General features: G+C 33.9%; 1 protein-coding gene across 8 annotated transcripts in view; it reads left to right on the forward strand.

Moving 5' to 3' along the window:
- PRKACB (protein kinase cAMP-activated catalytic subunit beta) overlaps positions 1-25,052 on the forward strand; it is a 146,164-nt gene that overhangs the window by 84,555 nt on the left and 36,557 nt on the right. For 4 of the 8 annotated variants that reach the window (XM_018045673.1, XM_005678170.3, XM_005678171.3 and 1 more), the window contains exons 2-3: positions 12,309-12,370; positions 14,490-14,618. In XM_018045673.1, coding sequence (XP_017901162.1) covers positions 12,309-12,370; positions 14,490-14,618 — 191 coding nt within the window. Of the gene's footprint in view, positions 1-5,544; positions 5,569-7,219; positions 7,244-12,308; positions 12,371-14,489; positions 14,619-25,052 lie in introns of all 8 variants that reach the window. The other 4 variants (XM_013962696.2, XM_013962697.2, XM_013962698.2 and 1 more) reach the window with 2 other exon arrangements.

A 25,052-nucleotide genomic window follows, 5' to 3' on the forward strand; every position in this document is an offset into this window, starting at 1 on the left:
CCTTAGTGGAGCATACAAGATCAGTGGCCTGCCTTTCTAACTTTATCTGCATCATTCTCATAAAATTCAGATCTAATTATATTATACTACGTATTATTCCTTGCTACCTTTCCATATTTATATCTTTTATCATAAAAATTCTGAAAACCAGCTATGCTTTTCAGTGCCTCCCTTATTGATTCTCTAGAGTTAGATGATTCCTCTGTACTCTCAAAGCAAACTTATAAACTATAACAACTACTTGCATTATACTGAATTTATGTACTTGAATATCAATTTCCAATATCCATCCTTTGAACTTCTTAAGTCAGGGACAGTTCAGTGTTCATGCATGTGTTTACAGCTGTTACCTTGGTACCCCAAACATAGCAATGAATTTTTAAATTCATGTGCAATAAATGGATGATTAAAACTTATCCATTTTTTACGTATTTGAACACTTTTATTACATTATCGGTGAAGAATAAGAGTCACGTGTTTTGATTTTTTTGGTTCATGTGCTTATTGGAACATAACTAGCATCATGATACCAAAATCTCAAATAAAAACTGTTTGCCCTGCTGTAGTTGAGGGCAAATTTCTGAAAAAAAATTTTTTGCTATGTTTTGAATTACAGGAAAGTTACAGATTTGAGCAAAAGCATTTGATTAATTCCCCTTTTTAGATATATACTTTCTAGATTGAAAATTTAATAACACAGTACTGGGGAAGCAGTATGTCAGTGGAGTTAAAGAAGGGTGCTTGCCTGGAAATAAACAGTATTAGATTGAAGATTAGACACCAAAGGTAACAGTTTTATTTTGAGTGGCTTGCCTTCATGGAAAAGAAATAAAAATAGTTTCACTCTTATTAACTTGGATGGATAAGGCTTTTAAAAAGAAAGACTGTGGGAGAGAGGAGTGAAAGATCAACACTGCTGATTTCGTTCATTCTAAAACAGTTAATAGTGGGACAACTAGAAATTTGTTAGTCTACTCAAGTTGAGAAAAATGACTTTTCTTCTTCCAGGTATAACAGAGCTCTTACCTGATGTAGTGGGCATCACAACCAGTAAAGAACCATATAGTCCTGGCTCCATTCGCATTTTTGAAAGTTACTGGATTTAAATGATAATAAATATGTATATGTATCAACTAAAAGATCTGAAAAATTGATTTTAACATACCCAAATAGGAGACGGGAGGATCCAACTTTTTTTGGGGGGGGGAGCATTTGTAAAGTTCTGAAAGGCTTCTCATTGTTCATGAATGAATAAACAAGAAATGCAACAGTGTGTAGCCTATAAAAGAGATAATGCTCAAGGATAAGTTCATAGCCTTCAAGAGGAAGAGAATGACCTTATGTTTAGAAAATGTTTGTGGGGAGGATTTAAAATAAGAACTTATAATAGCATCTATGTGGAGTTCTTAAAAATTTCAAGTGAACATGGATGTGAAAGAAAGATGAAACAGGAAACGGGGATGAGAGGAGAGCTGGGTGAGAGGGAGGAATAGGAAAGGAACAATAATGATATGGTAAGAGCAGATTATAAGAAAATGAACCTGGTATTTGTAGACTATAAAACTGCATTAGAAGCAGTAAAGAGTAAAATAATCACTGCACAAAGGTGAATTAATGACATAGAGAACTAACTTGATAAAACTTACCAGAATGTAGGGAAAATGGATAGGATAAAAATTTCGAAGTGAAAAGTATGTTAGATAAAGTAGGAAAGTCTATAAGTTGGATGATGGCATTCCCTCAGAACAGATAATGATGAATAGAACAGAAACAATAATAAAAATTAGGATTTAGGAAAACTTAGTTGAAAAAAAACTTAAATGTATAACTTGAAGCCCATTGTTTGTTGACAAAGTTTAACAAAAACACCAGCACCTAAATATATCCTGATGGGAGTTTTGAATTACATGGATAAAAATAATGAATTCCACAAACATCCAGGTCTCTTTGCATCTTACAATGTAACACATAGTTTGTCTTATAAAGAAAAAATTTCATAAATTGGAGACTGGATAATTTGAAAATTCTTCTAGACCAAAAATTGACAAAGATACAAGACCACATAGAAGAAAGTACTAAATAAAATGTAACAAGCATCCCTTTCAATGAATACCTGAACTTACAGGAGTATAATAGAAATCCCCAGTGTGCAGAAAGTCAAATGGTGAGTGAAAAATCAGAGCTGTAATGGAGAGAATACTTTGACTACCCTGAGGAAATTTTTATACCTTGGTCACCAAGGGCTTTTGTTTTAAATAGCCTCACAGAGACAGAAGATGAGTTCTTTGATCCATTCAACATGTGATATCTTAGATTCCTATATAAAGCCAGGATCCACAAAGGATCATAACCTCAGTGAAAGCATAGAGTAAAAAATAAAATGTCTTCTCTGACACAGGGTGAGAATATGGAAGCTTGCATTTCCTGGCTTGGGTTCCTGGGGAACTGGGAGGGCCGTGTGTGCATGTGTATGGGATTCTTCTCCTGAGAAACTGCTTCTCCTCCTGTAGATTTCATGTTTTAATCTGTATTAATTGTGTGGTTTAATAATTTTAAATAAAATACCTTATAGTAACAGTATCAGGCTGGTAACATCTATCAGATGCCAGGCAGAAGCTAATATGAAACATATCCTCAAATCAAACCCTGTGATTTTCTCATAGATAAAGGCCAACTAAACTTTGAACTCACAATCTAAAATCAAAGTAGATATACAACACATACACACCCTATCTACAGCAAAAGATAGTCAGCAGGTACTATAGCATTAGATCCTACCAAGAATGTCAGAGAATAGAATTTTCATGTTCCGACTACTGTTCAAAATTAATAATCACATAAAAAGGAAATAGGAAAAAATTATATATGCCTCCCACAGAGCTTCAAAATACGTAAAATTGACCCATTTAGAAGGAAAAATTATAACTGTAGTATTTATAGATATATATAAAGAATTGTCACCCAGTAATTGGAGAGTACACAGAAATATTTAGAACACCTACAAAATTTGACTACATATATTTGAAATACTTTAAAGAACTGAGATATTCTTTGGTTTCCGGGCTTCCCTGTTGGTTCAGATGGTAAAGAATATGCCTGCAATGCAGGAGACCTGGGTGCAATCCCTGGGTCAGGAAGATCCCCTGGAGAAGGGAATAGCAACCCACTGTAGCCATTTATTATTATTATTATTATTATTATTATTGCCTGGAGAATTCCATAGGCAGAGGAGCCTGGAGGACTACAGTTCATAGGGTCTCAGTGGGTTGGACAATCCTAAGTGACTAACACTTTCACTTTTTCTTTCACTGTGGTCTCTGACTGCAAAGCAGTAGAGTTTAATCAATAATAAAAGACTAATTAAATAAGTAAACACAAATATTGTATTTGGGGATTTAAAAAATTCCAGTAACACACAGGTCAAGAAATAACTAATAAACTTAAAATTCAGTTATGTATCAGAACTTGTAGAGTACAGCTAAAGTGGATTTAGAGACAAATTTTTAAATGTGTATATTAGGAAAAGGGAAAGATATTTATGATAGAAGTGTGCAAGTAAAGTTAGGGAAAACACAGCATGGTTAATCAAAAGAAGAAAACTAATAGGGACATGAGCAAAAATCAGTGGAATAGAAAATAAGGATTCATAGAGCCAAAGGTTAGTTCATGGAGAAGACTTTTTAAAAATTTGATTACAACCTATTTAAAAATTAATCATAGTTAAAATAAAAACTTAAAATTAGGACTGGACAGTTTTATAGTCAAGTTCAAAAAGAACAAAAATTTTGATCTTGTACAAAACATTTCAAAGAATTAAAGAGGATACATTCTTAATTTCTTAAATCTGTGTATTCTAGTATAACTTTACAAGTAAAGTATGGGAAAGAAATCAATTAGAAACATGTTCTCTGAAGTTAGGAACAGGAATAGGATTCTCATTGTCTGTACAGTATTACACTGTGACTCAAAACTTGAACAGTAAGACAAAATGTTGGAGGAAACCAAAGTATCATTATTCATAGATATGTGATTATCTACATAGAAAATTCAAGAAACTCTGCAAATGTTACTTTAGAATTGATGAGAGTCTGCCATGTAATAAGACCAGTATATAAACATCAATTGTGTGTTATACATCAGCAACAAACAAATGGTAATTTTTTTAAAAAAATCTCCTTTTTACAATAACCACCAGAGCTCTAAAGACCCTAGGAATAAATCTAATAAGAGAATAATAAGACCTTTAAGAGAAAAATTATAAAATTCTTCTGAGATACTTATAATCTTTAACAAGCAGTTGTAATTTCATACCCACTAGATTATCAAAAATTAGAAAAAACAGTAACGCATTTTGTTGAGATATGGATCATCAAGAATATGGTGGTAATATAAACTGGTACAACCATTTATTGAGCCATTTGTTATTATCTAGTTTAGTTGAAAACGTGCATACCGTATCAGCTAGGGATCCACTCCTAGCTCTAGACTGTCCAGCAACAAAAGTATTTGAATTCAGAACCAAACGTAAAATCTTTAGGATATATTGTGGTAGGTATGATATCCGCTGAGAAAAAGCGTCAGTGAACAGTTAAGCAAGTAAAGTGCATTTCAAAGAGCATTTCAAAAATTTTCTGGGGGTCATTTGTTTTATGACTATAAATTTAGTAATATTTATTATTACAAAATCCTATCGGGAACATCTTCAGTCAAACATAGTTTGGATGGTTAGAAAAAATCCACAGCATTCCAAGATAGAAAGTTGGGAGAGAAGGCATATGTGTGTGATTAGTAGTGAATTAGTACACTGTGTGGATTCCTAGTGTATCCATCTGCCCATGATTGATAAATAGATACTAGTCAAGTAAGTTAGTGTGTTTGTCTATAGTTTGATCATTTATATATGTCTCACCGAAAGTTTTAAATTTTTTTAGCCATGTAGTGAAAGTGAGTCAATTATAATGTTCACTTGTAACCAAGACTTGATAAAGAATTAACTAATAAAAATCATAAGGAGAGGACAGAACAGTAAAAATTAGTATTGCAACACAAAGTATAGCCTTTATTGCCTATTAAATTTCCAACCACTCATCCATGTGTGACTTTGTGCAAGACTAATTAATATCTTAGAAAACAAAAGTAGGCATGGTCCCATCCACTGAACTGCACAAATACAGTTGTAGTAGTTAGAGTTGTTTTTTATATCCACGCTCATTTTAAGGTTACAGTGAATTTGCTTTGAATAAACATGTTTGAATATGGTGAAGTAACGTGTCTCTTCAGCAAAGTGAACACAGTTGCTTTTCAGATTAAAAGGATAGAAATATGGTATTTCATTAATATATTTGCAGAGTAGGGTTTTAACTGGTTTTAAAAAATATGTATCCAAAGAATTAATTGTAATCATTGTATAAAACATTTTTGAATATGTGTTTTTCATTCTGTTCCTATTTGTGAATATCTAATGAACATACATGGATTGATAACTTCTTGTGTATATGTTATTTTGTGTTATTTAATCTGTTCAATTTATTCTTTTTGATCAAGCACGCAAATCATCAGAAGCATCTGGTAGGAATCCAATTTTTACAGAATAATTCTGTTGGTTTATTGCTCTAAGTTAGATTTTTATGAGGTATTTTGTGACTAGAATATTTTATATATTAGCTTACTGAAATTTTTTGTATAGCATGTATGTGTGTGGGGGGTATACTTAAAAATAACAGATACAGAGCTCTAAAGAGATGGGTGTTTAAAGTAGTGATGGCAAAAGACAAACTATTGCAGTTTACTTGATTTATATTTCCTCGAGGTTTTGAAAGGGATTGTACTGTTATTTGTTGATAGAACTTGGTATTTTCATAGGTAATTTACTTCATCCCCATCCTATTTTGTGCTTTCTGACATACACTGAATAACTCAAATAGAATAATGCTTTTATTTAGGTAAAGAATGAAAATGAAAATAATTTAATTATAAAGAGATTAGGGAGGGAGGTCCATGAATTATAATTTGCTCAGTAAAAAAAATTTTAACTTATTACAAGAAAAGATACTAGTAAGAAACAATTGCTTATAGTACCAAATACTTAGTCTTTCCCTAATAGAAAATTTTAGAGGGACAGCTCCTTCCCTTATTCCCTAAATGTATGCCATCAAGATTTAAAATATTCAGACCTGCAATCTCCACTGGTATTCCTGCTTACTCTCTCTGGTTCCCCTCATTCTTTAGCAAGATATGTTGCCTCCTGTTTCCCAGAAGTAGAGTATAGCAATTGTGAATAACAGTTTATTCCTGTTCCTTCCCACACATTGTAAAGTATTGCTGTGGTGAACCTGCCTGATGGGGCACTTTCTTGCTGTGCATTCACCTGCCACTGCTGCTGTACACCTTTACCCTGTCCTCAAGTCTGTTGCCATTTCCTGAGTAAACCATGCTCTTTCCTCCATGCCTTTTATTCAAGATCATCCCAGCCTGTCCTTCTCAGCTTTATCTGCCTGAGGAACTGTTTTATCCTTCAAGATTCAGCACAAATGCCGCATCATCTTTTATGACTTAACTTACTACCCAAGAATTTCCTCTTTTGCACTAGACTAGCACCTATCGATTTCTTAGTTGTGATCCTTGTCACATTCCAGTACAGTGGTTCATCTATCTCCCCTTTAGCTTCTCATCTGCTTAATAGTAGCGATACGTTTATGCTTTATTGTGTTTCCCAATTGTAACTCAGTTTCTGGTACCATTGAACAGTGGTCTACAAATGTTAACAAGATGGTTAAAACAGCACCAGTGAAGACACTGTTTGTCTGGAAGACATTATTTGTCTCTCAGAAGGGACTTAATGAAGTATTACAATTCAGTGTCTTTTCCTAAAGTTTTGAATAAAGAACAAAAGTCCAGAGATAGCACTGCAGTGGTTATAGGATGTATATTTAGAGTTAAACTTTTAGTTGTGATCTTAAGGAAAATTAGAAAATTAGTATTGATGCTGGCACTAAACAGTAATTATTGATTTTATTTCCTTACCATTTAATCCTAAAATATTCTATTTGAATATATTCAGTCAAATAATTGTTTCTACATTAATGCTTTATTCTGTACAAAATATTCTGTATAGGTGATTGTATATAGGTGATTTGTATTGTATTGTGTATAGGTGATTTCATGCTAATATGCTGTCCTGTAAGTGTCATTTAATCATTGTTTATTTTTCGGATACAAGCTTGCTCATCTTCAGAAGTATCTGGTAGGCAACTACTTTTAATAAAACAAATCTTACCTTTCAAGACTTTTTATTTGGTTGTTTGCACATTGCTATGCTATTAGTAAAGTTATATTTTTATAAAATATTCTGAGTTAATAAAATATTTTAGTTGATGAAAGAAATGGCTTATTTAGTTTTGTGTTGAGTTTTATCTACAGAAATGATTTATATTATAGTTTCTTATATGATATTTTAGAAACGATATATAGTACTGAGAAATAGTGTACATGGTACACTTTATATAGAGGGTAGCACAAAACTGACAAGCACACACCACTTAAATAACCCAGGTTAATGAAAGGTTTTTAGAAGATAATTATGCTATTGTAAATTTTGAAAAAAAAAAAAACCAGCTAATATTTTAAAAATTGGGTATGTACCCTAGGAAGTTTATATTCTATTTTGTCCTATTTTCTGTTTCTCTTCTATTTTCTGACAGCCATTAAAAGAAGTTAAATAAAATTGTCTTTTTACTGTAAAAGAGGGAGGTGACATTTATCACATTACAAAGAAAACTGGAGAATTCACTATCTGGAGTAGTTGTAATTTGTACCATAATAGATTTCTAAACCTTTCTTATAAAATGTGAATGATAACCTCCTTTAAATGTTGCATAACAGCATACTGTAACTAACAACATGCTCTTTTTATAATAGGTAGCAATCTAGAATCTAGCAGCAACACAGAACCAAAAACTGCCTAATAAATAAATATACTACCTATAATTAGTGAAACATTGCAGAATTATCTGAACAACATAAAATATTTCCTACTTGATTTTAATAACAGAGTATTCCATACTTAAATTTTTAATAAATTTTCCTAATGTTTAAAATGAACTCAAATTTTTAACAACATCCTATGTGTAAATATATTCAAAAATACTTTGAGGGTGGTAAGAATTAAGTTTTTTTAAATGTACTTGTGGATGTTCATAAAAATTATCACTTTCTTCATCTCATGAATAGGGGTAAATATTTCTTGAAATCAACCCTAGGTGAACATATATATTCATTTGGTATGCTCACTTCTTAAACTGAAGAGAAAAACTTTATTTGGAAAATAAATATAATTGAAGTATATACTTCTGGGAAGAAATTGAGTTGATTTTTGGTGTCTTCATTTTTTTCACACCTAGCTTGCTCCATTATTGACCATTCCCAGGTAGGTCAGGTGGTAAAAAATCCACCTGCAATGCAGGAAGCCCCAGTTCCATTCCTGGCTCAGGAAGTTCCCCTAGAGAAGGGATAGGCTACCTACTCCAGTATTCTTGGGCTTCTCTGGTGGCTCAGACCATAAAAAATCCGCCTGCAATGCGAGAGGATTGGGTTCAATCTCTCCATTGGGAAGATCCTCTGGAGGAGGGCCTGGCAACCCACTCCAGTATTCTTGCCTAGAGAATGCCCATGGATAGAGGAGCCTTGCTGGCTACTGTCCATGGGGTTGCAAAGAGTTGGACACGACTAAGCACAGCACACAGAACAAAATACGTTTGCAGAAAAATCCTTTGTTGAGATGATTTTTCCTAAGAGCTAGGAATCACTGTGTTTTTAAATAGGTACTTATGATTACTGAGAAGTATTAGAACCAGTTTTACAGTGCATATGTATGTCATGTTAAGTCACTTCAGTTGTGTCTGACTCTTTGTGACCCTGTGGACCTTAGCCCTCCAGGCTTCTCTGTCCATGGCATTCTCCAGGTAAGAATACTGAAGTGGGTTGCCATGCCCACCTCCAAGGGATCTTTCCAACCCAGGGATTGAACCCACGTCTCTTGTGTCTCCTGTATTGGCAGGCAGATTCTTTTCTACTGCACCACCTGGGAAGCCCATAAGCCATATCTACATTTAAACTTAATTAAATCATTGTGATATCCTGCTACAGCCACAGGCTTTGGAGCTCAACACATGTGAGAGCTTCCCAGGTGGAGCTAATGGTAAAGAATCCGCCTACCAATACCAGGAGACACAAGAGATGTAGGTTTGATCCTAAGGGTTGAGAAAATCCTTTGGGGTAAGAAATGGCAACCCACTCCAGTATCCCCTGGAGAAGGGATACGCTACCCACTCCAGTATTCTTGGTCTTCCCTCGTGGCTCAGCTGGTGAAGAATCTGCCTGCAATGCAGGAGTCCAGGGTTCAATCCCTGGATTGGAAGATCCCCTGGAGAAGGGAAAGGCTACCCACTCCAGTATTCTGGCCTGGAGAATTCCGTGGACTGTATAGTCCACGGGTTCGCAAAGAGTCAGACACAACTGAGTGACTTTCACTTTTCATTATTCGTGCCTGTAAAGTCTCATGGACAGTGGCAGGCTGCAGTCCATAGGGTCGCAAACAGTCCGAACGACTGAAGTGACAGCACACACACACCATCAGTGGATATAAGCTTTAAAAATAACTGGAGAAAAACATTTAGAAAGTTAAGTTTACCACTGTGTAAAAATAATAAAATACAAAGCAAATACATGTGGCTCTAGATTACTTATTGTTTTAGAATTATTCTTAATCTAGCATGTTGTGAAATATTTTTTGCTTATATTTATAAAATATATATTTTGGTTAACTAATACTTTTACAAAGAGTTAACTATGTCATCTTTGCATCTAAATAGTGCACATATAAACTAGAGATTTGTGTATGTGTATATATATACTTATGTGACAAAAAGTGTTTCAGGAACAAGATTTTCTTTGTGGAACTATCTAATAACATTGTAATTAAGGCTTATCCTTACTCTAAAAGGGAATCTTGTTATATGTTGAAATAATTTGTAAAATTCAACATCTTTAATTCACATAGTTTCTGATAATTTAAGGCCTGTATGAGAATTGTTATTTACCTTCTACAATATTACTTGACAGTAAACTCAGAACACTGATGAATACAGAGTATTTCAAAGATTTTCCTGAATATCCTATTAGTGCATGAAATTAAGCAGTACTTAAACTTTCTCCTTTAGTTTATTCACCAAGCAGGAAAAAGGAAATTTTCCTTCAACTTACCATCTTTGGCAAAAACTGCCAGTCCTTCCTTTGACCAGTTACTTTTTTTAATTCAAGATCCAATTAGCAAAAAGTGACAGGAGAAGCTGAAACAGGATGTTAGGGATTCTTTTTTCTGATTTTCTTCCATGTCTCCAAATTATCTATACTCATGCAGGCATCTGGAGAGTTTATACTGCAATTTGATATGCAAAAAGTTCTATAGATAGAAGATAACTAAAAATATTTTTCAAAAGAAATCAGGGGTATATTTTGAGAATCACAAGTTGTTTCTTAAAAGCCACAGTTGCATTTAGCAATAAATTATGTTTTTAACTTATTTTGTAGCTGTCATTTCCAAGTCAATGCCATGTGCAGATATATCTGTTTTATGCAAAAAAGAAAAAAAAGAAAAATTTTCAAAACCATTCTTCTTCCATTGTAACTAGTACATTAAGTTTTAGAAGTAGGATGATTTGAACCTTCCTAAAGTCAAAGAAAATGCAATAATTTTCCACACCCCAAATCCACCCTTGGGAGAAATTAGATCATATTTGCATAATTAGGTACAGTTATTTGATTCATTGTTTTGGTGAATGAGATTTTTATACAATGGATAGATTCTAATTTTAAAAATTAGTTTTTTCATTTCCTAAAATAGGCATTTTAGAGTATTTTACAGCAAAATACAAGTGACAGTTTATATAAAGTAGTAAAATACTGTCTTCAGAAATGCACACTAGTGTTTTACAAAAACTAATGTCTGCTTTTGGTGCCTCTGAACACCATTTTGAAATCTCAAAGCAAATGTCAACAGGCCTCTTGATTAACAGTGTTTTGCCAAAGGTACTTCATCAGGGGAATGTATATCTTAAATATCTTACTTAAATAGTAGTTTAACACTACTATATCAGTAGATGATCTTATTAAATTATTTGTGAACCCCTCACTTGAACTTTTAATTTTGTCTTTTTATCATCCCCTTCATCATTCTTATAACTTCTGAAATAAATGCCGATGTGCCACTTTTTTGCCCTTTACTGTTGAAACACTGTTTAAATACTATTTTCTTGTTTCTTTATAGATTCAGATATCAGAGGAATATTGGGAACTCTCCCTTCCCAAAAAAAGAAAGACTGAAAGATTTGCTTCTTTTGTAGTTATGTTTTTATCTCAAACTTAACTATGGGAACAATAATAAATTTTGTTAATGCCATTTTATATCTCTGGAATTTTTTCCCTATTTGTTTCTAAAACCCTGAAGTTCTTTTGTAAACAGAAGTCACTGTTAATAGCTTTGTGGGAAGACTATGAAAAAGAATTAAGTGTTTCATCATTTAGCAAATCTAAAACTTCAAACCACAGCTCAATATAATAATGTGACTATTCTTGATCACTATATAACCATCTGATTTTGAATTTATTTTAGTTTACATTATGAATTAAACATTCAGGCATTTAGTTTTGCTCCCAATTTAGAATGAGATTTTTAAGCTGTTTGGGGTTTTGGTGGTTTTATTTTTAAGTCTTTGTGGCTATTCTTATGTTAGTCTGTGGTTTTCCCTCTTTCTCTCTACCTTTCATAGAGAGGATACAAGTCTAATAATGTAAATCCTTATGCCTGAAAACAGCCCTTTATCAAAGTCAGTTATTTTTGAAATTCCATAAATCAATTCACATTCTATAGAATTTTCACTGCTTATGTTTAAAGGCTCTGTTAATATCTGGTGGCTTTTTTTTACAATAAGTATTTTGCCCTGTATTCATTTCTAACATTTTTCATTATTTTTAGGTATTTTTTCAGGAACCATATTTTTATTATTAGATTATTATCAAAGTGACCTTCATATAGAACAGAATTAGATATTCTTAGAAACTTGAGAAAATGTTTGCTTCTTCTTTAAAGAAACTAAATGGCTCTCTAGTATACCATGGTTGTGAATATATGTTTCATGACAACCATAGTTGACCTAAGTCTATGTTTTTTAAGCAAGTATACTTATGTGTAATATATTTATATATGTAATATGAATATTCTTACAAGTCAATTTTTTTTAATATATTTTCAGTGAAAGAGTTTCTAGCCAAAGCCAAAGAAGACTTTTTAAAAAAATGGGAAAATCCTGCTCCGGTAAGGAACATTTAAAATTTTCTGTGATTTAAAATCTCACTTTAAGTAAAATCATGATACTTGCCTAAATAACTTACTACTTTGGAAAGTTTAATTTCCAAGTAGCATCAATAAATATAAGCTGAATGTAAGAATTTTGTTATAACATTAGGTTTTGATTCATTACTAATTTTATGTATACCTAAATTGGAAAAGGAACTAATTTCCAATATGATACTCGATGGTACTTTTTGATACTAGTTCCAAGTTCCTACAAACTGTTTATAGTGTCTGATAGTAATTTTGATTTATGGTTTTGATAGAATATTTATTATTTTTATTAATTATGATAGTAGGGATCATATTGTATAGTTTCGAATTCTTAATCACAAATACTTAGCTATTGACAACATACCAAGTACACAAAGATTCCTTATAAATGTTTTGATGGGTTAAGTTCAATATAATTTAAGTACTTTAGATCTTAATTAAGATCTGAAAACTATATATAAGAAAATCATCTATACTCTCCAAAAACTTTTTTTGAATCTGTTTTTATAAATAATTAATGACCTTTAGTAGCAGTTTAAATTTTAAAAACTTTATTCCTAACATAAAAATCCTTTTCAAATATTTTTTCACTAAAAAATATTTAATTCTAGATAAAATGTTATGTTTTAAGAAGATGCTATCATTACCAAGATGTAGAGCATGAGCCATAATTTAAAACACAGTCACTCTGATGATTAAAAGAAGTTAGATATTGTCTAATTTGAAACATTAAGGGAGGTGAGGAAGATGTCATATTTGTATGAAAAGCAATGACTGGCAGAAAGAGATAGTCTGTTGTCTATTAATAATGTTTATTTTCATTATTAATTTGGGAATTTTATTAAACATTTCAATCCATTGTTGATAAAACCAAAAATTAAATATTAATCCATAAAATTAATTAATTCAAACAGAATTATAAGGACTTTTTCTTTCTGTGTTGATACAGAATCTCATAGCAATTTAAAATTGAGAAATAGGAATGCAAGTTTTATTTTTTTTACAAGTTTTATAAATAAAAACTTTGAATCACTTGCTTTCTCCTTAATGATTTACTAAGAAGCTCTGAGCAAAGGCAAGGTTTGATTTGCAAAAGATTAAGTTCAACTACAGTGTATCCCAGTAGCAATTCAAATTCCTTGCTTATAAAAGAACCATATTGCATCATATATTTCTCAAGCTTAATGCTATACAGTCTGGTCCTTGGAATTATTCTCTCCAAGATTTTCATGAAGATGTTTATAATGAAAACCTATTAAACAAATGGGTCAGCAATTACTATTTGATGCTATTAAGCACATAATTTGTTCCCTGTAATCTTCATTCTGTTGTGGCAGCAACAAATTCAGTAGATTGATGCCTCCAATTTTTTGCTTCTGTGCTATAGTTAAAGCCAAACAAAGACATTTTGCTTGTAACAAAGCATCTATTCAAGGAGAAAAAGAGACTGATTATTGTTCTGGGATTCTAACTTTTGGTTATCTTTGTGGGAGTGAGGAATTCTTTTTACCTTATTGTTACTTTTTAAGGTAATACAGGGTTATTATCACATCAGAGAGAGAAAATTATTTGGCTCTCTCATGCGGTTATTATCTAGTTTATATAAGGATAGAAAGACATAGAAAGGATAGTAAGACAGTGCTTTCTTCAGAGGTAACTGGTGAAATGACTGATGCTCAGCTTATCTATTCATTACAATTTTTTTGCAAATGCCCTGTGTGGCTTCCATGATTGCATACTTCTGGTCACTTTGTAATTATCAAAATATGTATCTAATTTATTATAAATCCAGTACTATGAGTTCATATCAGAATGTGACCTTTTATATTTCAACTCAGGATCTTATTTCCTCACATTGCTATTACTCTTTGTTTACGATATAAGTCTCTCCTCAAATGTAAGATCCTTTCTTATTCAAAGGGAAAAACAGAATCAATAAACTGGAATTTCTGTAGTCTTTTTATATTGTTTTTAAATGGATAGTTATAAATTATCAATTCTGATAATATATTATTAAGTCTATTATAGTTATCATATTCTTCTTATGAATATTTCTAATTATAAATTTTATTTTTTCCTGTATATTTAGAATAATGCTGGGCTGGAAGATTTTGAAAGGAAAAAAACCCTTGGAACAGGTTCATTTGGAAGAGTCATGTTGGTGAAACACAAAGCCACTGAACAGTATTATGCCATGAAGATCTTAGATAAGCAGAAGGTTAGTGTATTCATTAGTCTGGTTTGCTTTTGGACTTTTTAAAAACTTTTTTAAATTTTAAATTGAAATACAGTGCTGTTACAATGTTGTGTTAACTTCAGGTATACAGCATAGTGATTCAGTTTTATATGTTGTATATATATATTTTTGTTTTTTAGATTCTTCTCCATTACAGGTTATTACAAGATATTAAGTATAGTTTCTTGTACTATACAGGTTCATGTTGGTAATCTATTTTATGTTTATTAGTGTGTATTTTTTAATCTCAAACTCTCAGTTTATCCCCCAGCTTTCCCCGTTGGTAACCATAAGTTTGTTTCCTGTTTGCTTTCTATGTCTGTGAGCCTATTTCTGTTTTGTAAATAAATTCATTTGTATTATATTTTTAGATTTCACAAGTAAGTGGTATAATGTGATATTTGTCTTTCTCTACCTTGCCTACTTCACTTAGTATGGTAACCTCTAGGCAGAACGTAGGCAGAACACTCTTTAACATAAATTACATTAATATATTTTGGCTACATCTCTTGGAGTATTGGAAATAAAGGCAAAAATAAACAAATGGGACTTATTTAAAGCATTTGTACAGCAAAGGAAACCATAAACAAAATAAAAAGACAACCTACAGGTGGTAGAAAATATTTGCAAATGATGTTTGACTGCCAAAAGATTAATTTCCAAAATATACAAGTAGCTTATACAGCTCTCTCGCGCGCGCTCTCGCTCTCTCTCTCTCTCTCTCTCTCTATATATATATATATATATATATAAATAAAATCCTATCAAAAATGGGTGGAAATGTAAATAGATATTTCTCAAAAGAAGACATACAGATAGCCAATAGGCATGTGAAAGGATACTCAATATTTATAATTACATATTAGAGAAATGCAAATAAAAACTACATTGAGGTATCACCTCACACTGGTCAGAATGACCATAATCAAAGGTCTGCAAATAATAAATGCTAGAGAAGATGTGGAGAAAAAGAATCCTGCTACATTGTTGATGCAGCCATTATGTGTAGAACAGTATTAAGGTTCCTTAAAAAACTAAAAATGGAGATTCCATATGATCCTGCAATCCTACTTCTGGGTATATATCCAGAGGAAACCATAATTTGAAAAGACAGATGCACCCCAATGTTCTTTGCAGCACTATTTACAGTAGCCAAGAAATGGAAGCAACCTAAATGTCCATCAGTAGATGAATAGATAAAGATGTGGTGTATATGTACATGATGGGATATTTACTGAGCCATGAAATAATGCCATTTGCAGCATCTAAGTCTAGGATGGACCTAGAGATTATCATACTAGTGAAATAAGTCAAACAGAGAAAGAAATATTATGTGATATTGTTTATATATGGAATACAAAGCAATGATATTAGTGCATTCATTGTTATTTACTTGAAGAGTAAATTTCAGTTTTATCAGTTGAATTATTAAACACATGCAATAGAATGACTTACATTGACACCAGGTTTCAACAGTACATGAACTGTGAACTTCCAGAAATTCAAACTGGATTTAGAAAAGGCAGAGAAACCAGAGATCAAATTGCCAACATCCGCTGGATCATCGAAAAAGCAAGAGAGTTCCAGAAAAATAACTACTTCTGCTTTAGTGACTAAAGCCAAAGCCTTTGACTGTGTGGATCACAACAAACTGTGGAAAATTCTTAAAGAGATGGGAATGCCAGACCACCTTACATGCCTCCTGAGAAACCTGTATGCAGGTCAAGAAGCAACAGTTAGAACTGGACATGAAACAACAGTCTGTTTGCAAATCGGGAATGGAGTACGTCAAAGCTGTATATTGCCACCCTGCTTATTTAACTTATATGCAGAGTACATCATGAGAAACGCTGGACTGGATAAAGCACAAGCTGGAATCATGATTGCCAGGAGAAATATCAATAACCTCAGATATGCAGATGACACCACCCTTATGGCAAAAAGTGAAGAACTAAAGAGCCTCTTGATGAAAGTGAAAGAGGAGAGTGAAAACGGCTTAAAACTCAACATTCAGAAAATGAAGATCATGACATCTGGTCCCATCACTTCATGGCAACTAGATGGGGAAACAGTAGAAACAGTGACAAGCTTTATTTTGGGGGCTCCAAAATCACTGCAGATGGTGACTGCGGCCATGAAATTAAAAGACACTTGCTCCTTGGAAGAAAAGTTATGACCAACCTAGACAGCATATTAAAAAGCAGAGACATTACTTTGCCGACAAAGGTCCGTCTAGTCAAAGCTATGGCTTTTCCAGTAGTTGTGTATGGATGTGAGAGTTGGACTGTAAAGAAAGCTGAGCACCAAAAAATTGTTGCTTTTGAACTGTGGTGTTGGAGAAGCCTCTTGAGAGTCCCTTGGACTGCAAGGAGATCCAACCAGTCCATCCTAAAGGAAATCAGTCTGAGTGTTCATTGGAAGGATTGATGCTGAAGCTGAAACTCTGATAGTCTGGCCACCCGATGCAAAGAACTGGCTCATTTGAAAGGACCCTGATGCTGGGAAGGATTGAAGGCAGGAGGAGAAAGGGTCGACAGAGGATGAGATGTTTGGATGGCATCACCGACTCAATGGACATGAGTTTGAGTAAGCTCCGGGAGTTGGTGATGGACAGGGAGGCCTGGCATGCTACAGTCCATGGGATCACAAAGAGTTGGACACGACTGAGCAACTGAACTACACCTTCAGATGATTTTATTGTCACTTTTAATTTGCATTCCTATTACCACACAAAGGTAATAGTTTTAGTGTATGTGGATTGTATTGCTGATCCTGTTCACACTGTTCACTGAACTCAGGGTAGGCAAGGCTTTAGCTAAGAGGCTGGAAGAAGACACGAGGAGCTGTAAGAATTGCAGACACATTTATTCTCTCCTGGCTCACACAGTGGCCATAACAAAGCCTCTCCTCTGGCTGACACAGCAGCCATAGCAGCAGCCACAACATAACCATAATGTATCCATAATGTAGCCAGAACATATCTCACATAACATAATCATGATGCTGCCCCGGAGTAGGCCCAAAGCAGCAGCAGCCAGCACTTTCATGTGAAGCTCATAAAGACACACCACACAAAACTGCTGGTGACCATCAGGTATCTTATAACATGTGTGAGCAGTGCTATGAGTGATCTCAGCTGTTATTTAGTGGTGCAGAGTCATTGTTTACAGATCATAGGGCGAGAGAGCTAGAGAGCATGGGGTGAGAGAGCCTGACTGGTGCCATCTTGTTAATTTCCCCACAGGGATACATTATTATTTCAATAATAATTTATACATAATAGGTTTGTATATATTTTCTAACAAAATACTGAATTCTATATGTAAAGAACAAGCATCTCTATTATATTTTGTCTTGTGGAGAAATTCAAGGATGAATTACTTGATTCTTAGATTGAGGTAACAGAAATTTAGTGATTTATTTTATGACTTATTTTAATTGACAGTTGAAGCCTTGTTGTTTAACATGATTGAGTTGTTTAATTTAAAATGTTAATTAAGCAGGGAAAAATTTGAAAACCTGTATACTGTAACAAATATCAAGTCTTTATATTGTACACGTCAAACTAATAATGTTATATATCAGTTATAGCTAAAAAAATAATTAAAAATTAAATTTGAATATTTATAATATATTGCTACTACCTAATGAATTCGAAGGGCTTCCCAGGTGGCTAAGTAGTAAAGAATCTTCCTGAGACACAGGAGATGTTGGTTCAATCCCTAGTATAGGAATATCCCCTGGAGTAGGAAATAGCAATCCTCTGCAGTATTATTGCCTGGAAAATTCCGTGGACAGAAGAGCCTGGTGGGCCACAGTCCATGGGATTGCAAAGAGTTGGACATGACTGAGCATGCACAAATGAATCAGAATGTCTGAATTATTCATGCTTTAAATATTAAGCTTCTGTTTTTCTGGTAATCATGATTGAAGGAAGTAAAAGAAAAATGGCAAATCTTGATTTGTTATCTTACAGACATTATGTACCCAAGAATGACATTTTGGCTTATTGGAGTATAGATAGGAATATGTGGAGGAAACAGTACTTAGCTAGTAATCAGCGTTTTAGATGGTGGCTAAAACTAGTAGTATTCAATAGAAATACAATGTGAGGCACATATGTCATTTTAAGGTTTTTAGTAGCTCCATTTTTTAAAAAGTAAAAATTAATCTTAATTAATAGAACTTTATTTAGCCTGAGGTATCTAAAATATTATCATTGCCATATGTAATTAACATAAAAATTACTAAGGTGTTTCGTATTCTTTTTTTCATATCAAGTTCCCAAATCTGATGTTAATTTTACACTAACAGTACATTTCCCTTCAACTTGGCACCTTTCAAGTGTTAAATAACCTCGTGTGGCTAGCGGCTACCATGTTGGACAGCACAACATTAGACTGGTTTGAGGTTTCAGTCCAACCTCTACTTTAAAACAAAAACAAAACTAACTTCTAACATGAAAAGGAGTAATGACTTAAGTCTCTAAAATTAAATCACTCATACACACATTTGTGCATCTTTGTCTACTGCCCTCTTTCACATCTCTTTTCTAGCTATGCTTCTTGAAAAAATAGTTTAATCACCCTGCCCACTAAGCCACTTCCTTTTAATCTTTAACCCCCAACAATTTAGCTGCCTCCTTTTTTATCTCCTACTTCTTGCTACTCTACTGAAATAACATCACCATGGGTCACCAATCCAGTGACTTAATCACCAAGTCCAGTGGACTCTTTTTGCTCATCTTATGTGACTTTTTTAGAGCCTATGACTGTACAAACTGCTCTCTTAAAACTGTCTTGTCCCTGGACTTCTGGAACCCTATGCTCCTGATTATACTGATTTCTTTCTGGGCTCTTCTTTTTCATGTGCTTTTTCATATTTTATTTTTTTCTTCTGCCTTATCTGTAAAGATTGCTAATCTCAACCTCTAGACTATCCACTCTTTCTATTTCATGTTCTGTATGCTTTCCCTGTATGCTGTTGTCCAAGCTTCAACTCATCCTTGAACTTTCTGCTCCTGATTTGTACAATCTGAGCATGGAGCTCTTAAGAGATCTATCTCAACTAGTTCTTAAACTAATTATCCAGATGAGATAATTGAATCTGAGAAAGGATAAGTGACTAGTACACTTGCATTGCTAGCACAACAATAAAATGTTTCAAATCTGTTTGTTTGAAGCATAATAGACCTAAAATACTATATTAGTTACAGGTGTACAACATAATGATTTGATATTTGTATACATAATAAAATGATGACTACAATAAATCTAATTACCATCTGTCACTGCACAAAGTTATCATAATATTACTGATTATAGGTGGCTCAGTGGTAAAGAATCCACCTGCCAATGCAGGAGATGCAGGTTCAATCCCTGGCTCAGAAAGATCCCCTAGAGGAGGAAATGATAACCCGCTCCAGTATTATTGCCTGGAAAATCCCATGGACAGAGGAGCCTGGTGGGCTACAGTCCATGGGGTCGCAAAGATCTGGACACAATTGACGAACCAAGCACAGCACAATGAGCACATTTTCCCTATGGTGTACTTTATACTATGACTCATTTATTTTGTAACTCTTTCTTTTGTAAGCTCTTAAAGTTTGTATCTCTTAATCTCCCTTACCTGTATCACTCATCCACCAAACCCCCTCCACTCTGAGTTCTCTGTATCTATGAGTCTGTTTCTGTTTTGTTATGTTTGTTCATTTGTTTTTTAGATTCAACATATAAGAGACATCATAATGGCACTTTTCTTTGTCTGTCTGGCTTATTTTACTAAGCATAATACCCTCATACCCTCTAAGTCCACCTATGTTGTCACCAATGGCAAGATTTCCTTCTTTTTTTTATGGCTGAGTCAATGCCATTTTATTCCATCTTCTTTAATAATCCATCTATTAATGGACACCTAGGTTACTTCCGTATTTTGGCTATTATAAATAATACCACAGTTAGCATAGAGGTACATATATCTTTTTGAATTAGTGTTTTTGTGTTCTTTAGAAAAATACTCTGAAGTGGAATTGCTGGATCGTGTAATAGTTCTAATATTTTGCGGAACCCCATTACTGTTTTCCATAGTGACTTTACCAATTTATCTTCCCATCAGCAGTACAGGAGGGTTCCATTTTCTCCACGTCCTTGCCAACAGTTGTTGTTTGTGTCTTTTTGATAATAGACATTCTAATAGGTATATGGTGTTAGCTCATTGTGATTGTGATTTGCATTTCCCTTTTTGGGCTCCAAAATCACTGCAGATGGTGATTGCAGCCATGAAGTCGGAAGACACTTGCTCCTTGGAAGGAAAGTTATGACCAACCTAGATAGTATATTGAAAAGCAGTGATATTACTTTGCCAACAAAGGTCCATCTAGTCAAGGCTATGGTTTTTCCAGTGGTCATGTATGCATGTGAGAGTTGGACTGTGAAGAAAGCTGAGCACCGAAGAATTGATGCTTTTGAACTGTGGTGTTGGAGAAGACTCTTGAGAGTCCCTTGGACTGCAAGGAGATCCAACCAGTTCATTCTAAAGGAGATCAGTCCTGAGTGTTCATTGGAAGGACTGATGCTGAAGCTGAACTCCAGTACTTTAGCCACCTTATGCGAAGAATTGACTCATTGGAAAAGACCCTGATGCTGGGAGGGATTGAGGGCAGGAGGAGAAGGGGACGACAGAAGATGAGATGGCTGGATGGCATCACTGACTCGATGCACATGAATTTGAGTGAACTCCGGGAGTTGGTGATGGACAGGGACAGGTGGATGGACAGGTGATGGACAGCCTGCCGTGCTGTGATTCATGGATTGCAAAGGGTCAGACACAACTGAGCAACTGAACTGTACTGAACTGATAATGACTGATACTGAACATTTTTTCATGTGCCTGTTGACCTTCTGTATGTCATCTTTGGAAAAATGTGTTTTTGAGTCCTCTGCCCATTTTTCAATCTGGTTGTTTTTTGATATTCAGTTGTATGAGTTTTTTGTATATTTTGGATATTAACCCTTTACTAGAGAATTGTTTGCAGATATTTTCCTCATCTAGTTGGCTGTCTTCTTGTTTCGTTCATAGCTTCCTTTACCGTGCAGCATCTTTTCAGTTTGATGTAGTCCCATATGTTTATTTTTGTTTTTGCTTCCCTTGCTTGAGGAGACATATCCAAAAAAATTATTTCTAAGACAAGTATCAAGAGCATACTTTCTGTGTTTTCTTCTACATATTTTATAGTTTCAGGTCTTACAATAGTCTTTAATCTATTTTGAGTTTATTTTTGTATATGGTATGAGAAAATAATCCAGTTTGATTCTTTTGCTTATAGCTGTTCAATTTTCCCAACAGTATTTATTGAAGAGACTGTCTTTTTCCCCATTGTAGATTCTTGCCTTGTTCATTGGTAGATTAATTGACCATAGAAGTATGGGTTTATTTCTGAGCTTTCTATTCTGTTTCGTTGGTCTCTCTTTCTTTATACCAGTACCATACTGCTTTGTTTACTATAGCTTTGTAGTATACTTTGAAATCAGGAAACATACCTGCAGCTTTATTCTTCTTTTGCAAGATTGTTTTGGCTATTCAGGGCTGTGTTTACAAATAAATTTTAGAATTATTTATTCTAGTTCTGTGAAAAACACCACTGGTATTTTGAAAAGAGATTGCATTGAATCTGTAAATTACTGTGGGTAGTATGGCCATTTTAACAATATTAAGTTTCCAATCCATGAGCACAGTGTGTCTTCCCATTTGTTTGTGTCATTTTTAATTTATTTCATCAATGTATTTTCATTTTCCAAGTACAGGTTTTTATCTCCTTGGTTAGATTTATCTGGATGTTTTGCTTTTTTTTTTTTTTGATACAGTTGTAAGTGGGACTGTTTTGATTTCTCTTTGTGATAGTTTATTTTTAGTGTATTAAAACACAAAATATTCTTATATATTTTATATTGTGAAACCTTACTGAAATAATTTATCAGTTTTAATAGGTCTTTTGTGGCATCTAAAAACATTAAATGTTTAGCAGGGGGAAGTAAAAATGTAGGATTGTTAGAATGTGTTAAAATTTAAGAGATGATCGATTTAAATAACCATATATATATAGATTGCTATATATAAACTACTTGTATCCACAAACCAAAAATCTATAATACATACACACAAAAAAGAGGAAAGACTCCAAACGTAACATTAAAGATAGACATCAAATCACAAGGGAACTTAGCAAAAGAAGAAAGGAACAAAATAAAACCTGAAAACAGTTACCCAAATGGCAATAAGTACATACCTATCAATAATTACTTTAAGTGTAAATGGACTAAAAGCTGAATGGATTAAAAGAGAAAACAAAACCTATGTATATGTTGCCTACAAGAGACTCACTACAAATCTTAAAGACACACAGAGACTGTAAGTGAAGGGATGGTAAAAAAAATATATATATATATATGCCATGCAAATGGAAATGAAAAGAAAGCTGGAATAGGAATATTTATATTAAGACAAAATAGATTATAAAACAATGACTACAATAAGAGGCAAAGAGGGAATTACATAATGAAAAAGGGGGCTAATCCAACAAGAAGTAATGACAATTATAAATGTATATGTACCTACCATCGGAGTGGAGAAGGAAATGGCACCCCACTCCAGTACTCTTGCCTGGGAAATCCCTTGGACAGAGGAGCCTGGTGAGCTGCAGTCCATGGGGTTGGAAAGAGTCAGACACAACTGAGTGACTGCAAACCCATAGGAGCAGCCGAATACACATAGCACGTATTAACAAACATAAAGGAAGAAATTGAGGGGACTCTAATATCTCACTTATATCACTCAATTGGAGTGAGACAAAATCAATAAAGAAACACTGGTGTGAACTGATACATTATACTAGATGAATTTAATACCTATATATCAAAAATTCTACCCCAAAGTAACAGAATACACATTCTTTTCAAGTGCACATGGAAATTCTCCAGGATAGATTAATACTGTTGCTGCTAAGTCGCTTCAGTCATGTCCGACTCTGTGCAACCCCATAGACGGCAGCCCACCAGGCTCCCCCATCCCTGGGATTCTCCGGGCAAGAACACTGGAGTGGGTTGCCATTTCCTTCTCCAATGCATGAAAGTGAAAAGTGAAAGTGAAGTCGCTCAGTCGTGTCTGCCTCCCAGCGACCCCATGGACTGCAGCCCACCAGGCTCCTCCGCCATGGGATTTTCCAGGCAAGAGTACTGGAGTGGGTTGCCATTGCCTTCTCCAAGGATAGATTAATGCTAGGCTACAGAACAAATCTTAATAAATATAAGAATGTTGAAATCATATCAGGCACCTTTTTTGACTACAATTATATGAAATGAGAAATCAACTACAAAAAAAAAGTGCAAAAAACACAAACAACATGGAAGCTAAACAGTGTGCTACTAAACAACCACTGGGTTACTGAAGAAATCAAAGTGGAGAGAAAATACCTGGAAACAATGAAACACAATGATCCAGAATCTGTGGGACACAGCAGAAGCATTTCTAAGAAGGAAGTTTATAGTGATACAAGCCTGTCTCAGGAAACAAGAAAAAAATTTCAGACAACCTAATCTTACACCTAAAGGAACTAGAAAAAGAAAATTAAACAAATCCCAAACTTAGTAGAAGGAAAAGAAATCATAAAGATCGGAACAGAAATAAATGAAATAGAGACTAAAAAAAAAAAAAACCAGTAGAAAAGATTACTGAAACCAAGAGCTGATTCTTTAAAAGATAAACAAAATTAATAAGAACCTTTAACCAGACTCATCAAGTAAAAAAGAGAGGACTCAAATAAAATCAGAAATGAAAAAGAAGTTATAACTGTCACCACAGAAATACAGAGTATCACAAGAGATTACTATGCTAATAAAATGGACAAACTATAAGAAATGGATATTTCCTAGAAAAGTACACTCTCTCAAGCTTGAAATAGGAAGAAATAGAAAATATGAACATACCAATTACCAGTAAAGAATCAGTTAAAAAAAAAAAAAAAAACTTCCAACAAACAAAAGTTCAGGACCAAATGTCCTCACAGATGAATTCTACCAAATATTCAAGTAAGAGTTTTCATCCATCCTTCTCACACTATTCCAAAAAATCGCAGAGGAGGGAATGCTTGTGACTTCTTTGAATGAGGCCAGCATCACCCTGATATCAAAACCAGTGGAACTACTCTGTATATTATAATGGTGGGTACATGTCATTACACATTTGTTCAAACCCATAGAATGTACACCACCAAGAGTGAACCTTGATCAATGGGGATAATAATGGGTCAGTATAGGTTCATTGATTGTAACAAATGTCCACTCTGGTGAAGAATGTTGATAATAGGGGTGGCTAGGCATGTGTGGGGGCAAAAGATACATGGGAAATCTTGTACTTCATGTT

This window comes from Capra hircus, chromosome 3 (genome assembly GCF_001704415.2).
Source record: "Capra hircus breed San Clemente chromosome 3, ASM170441v1, whole genome shotgun sequence".
NCBI lineage: Eukaryota > Metazoa > Chordata > Mammalia > Artiodactyla > Bovidae > Capra > Capra hircus.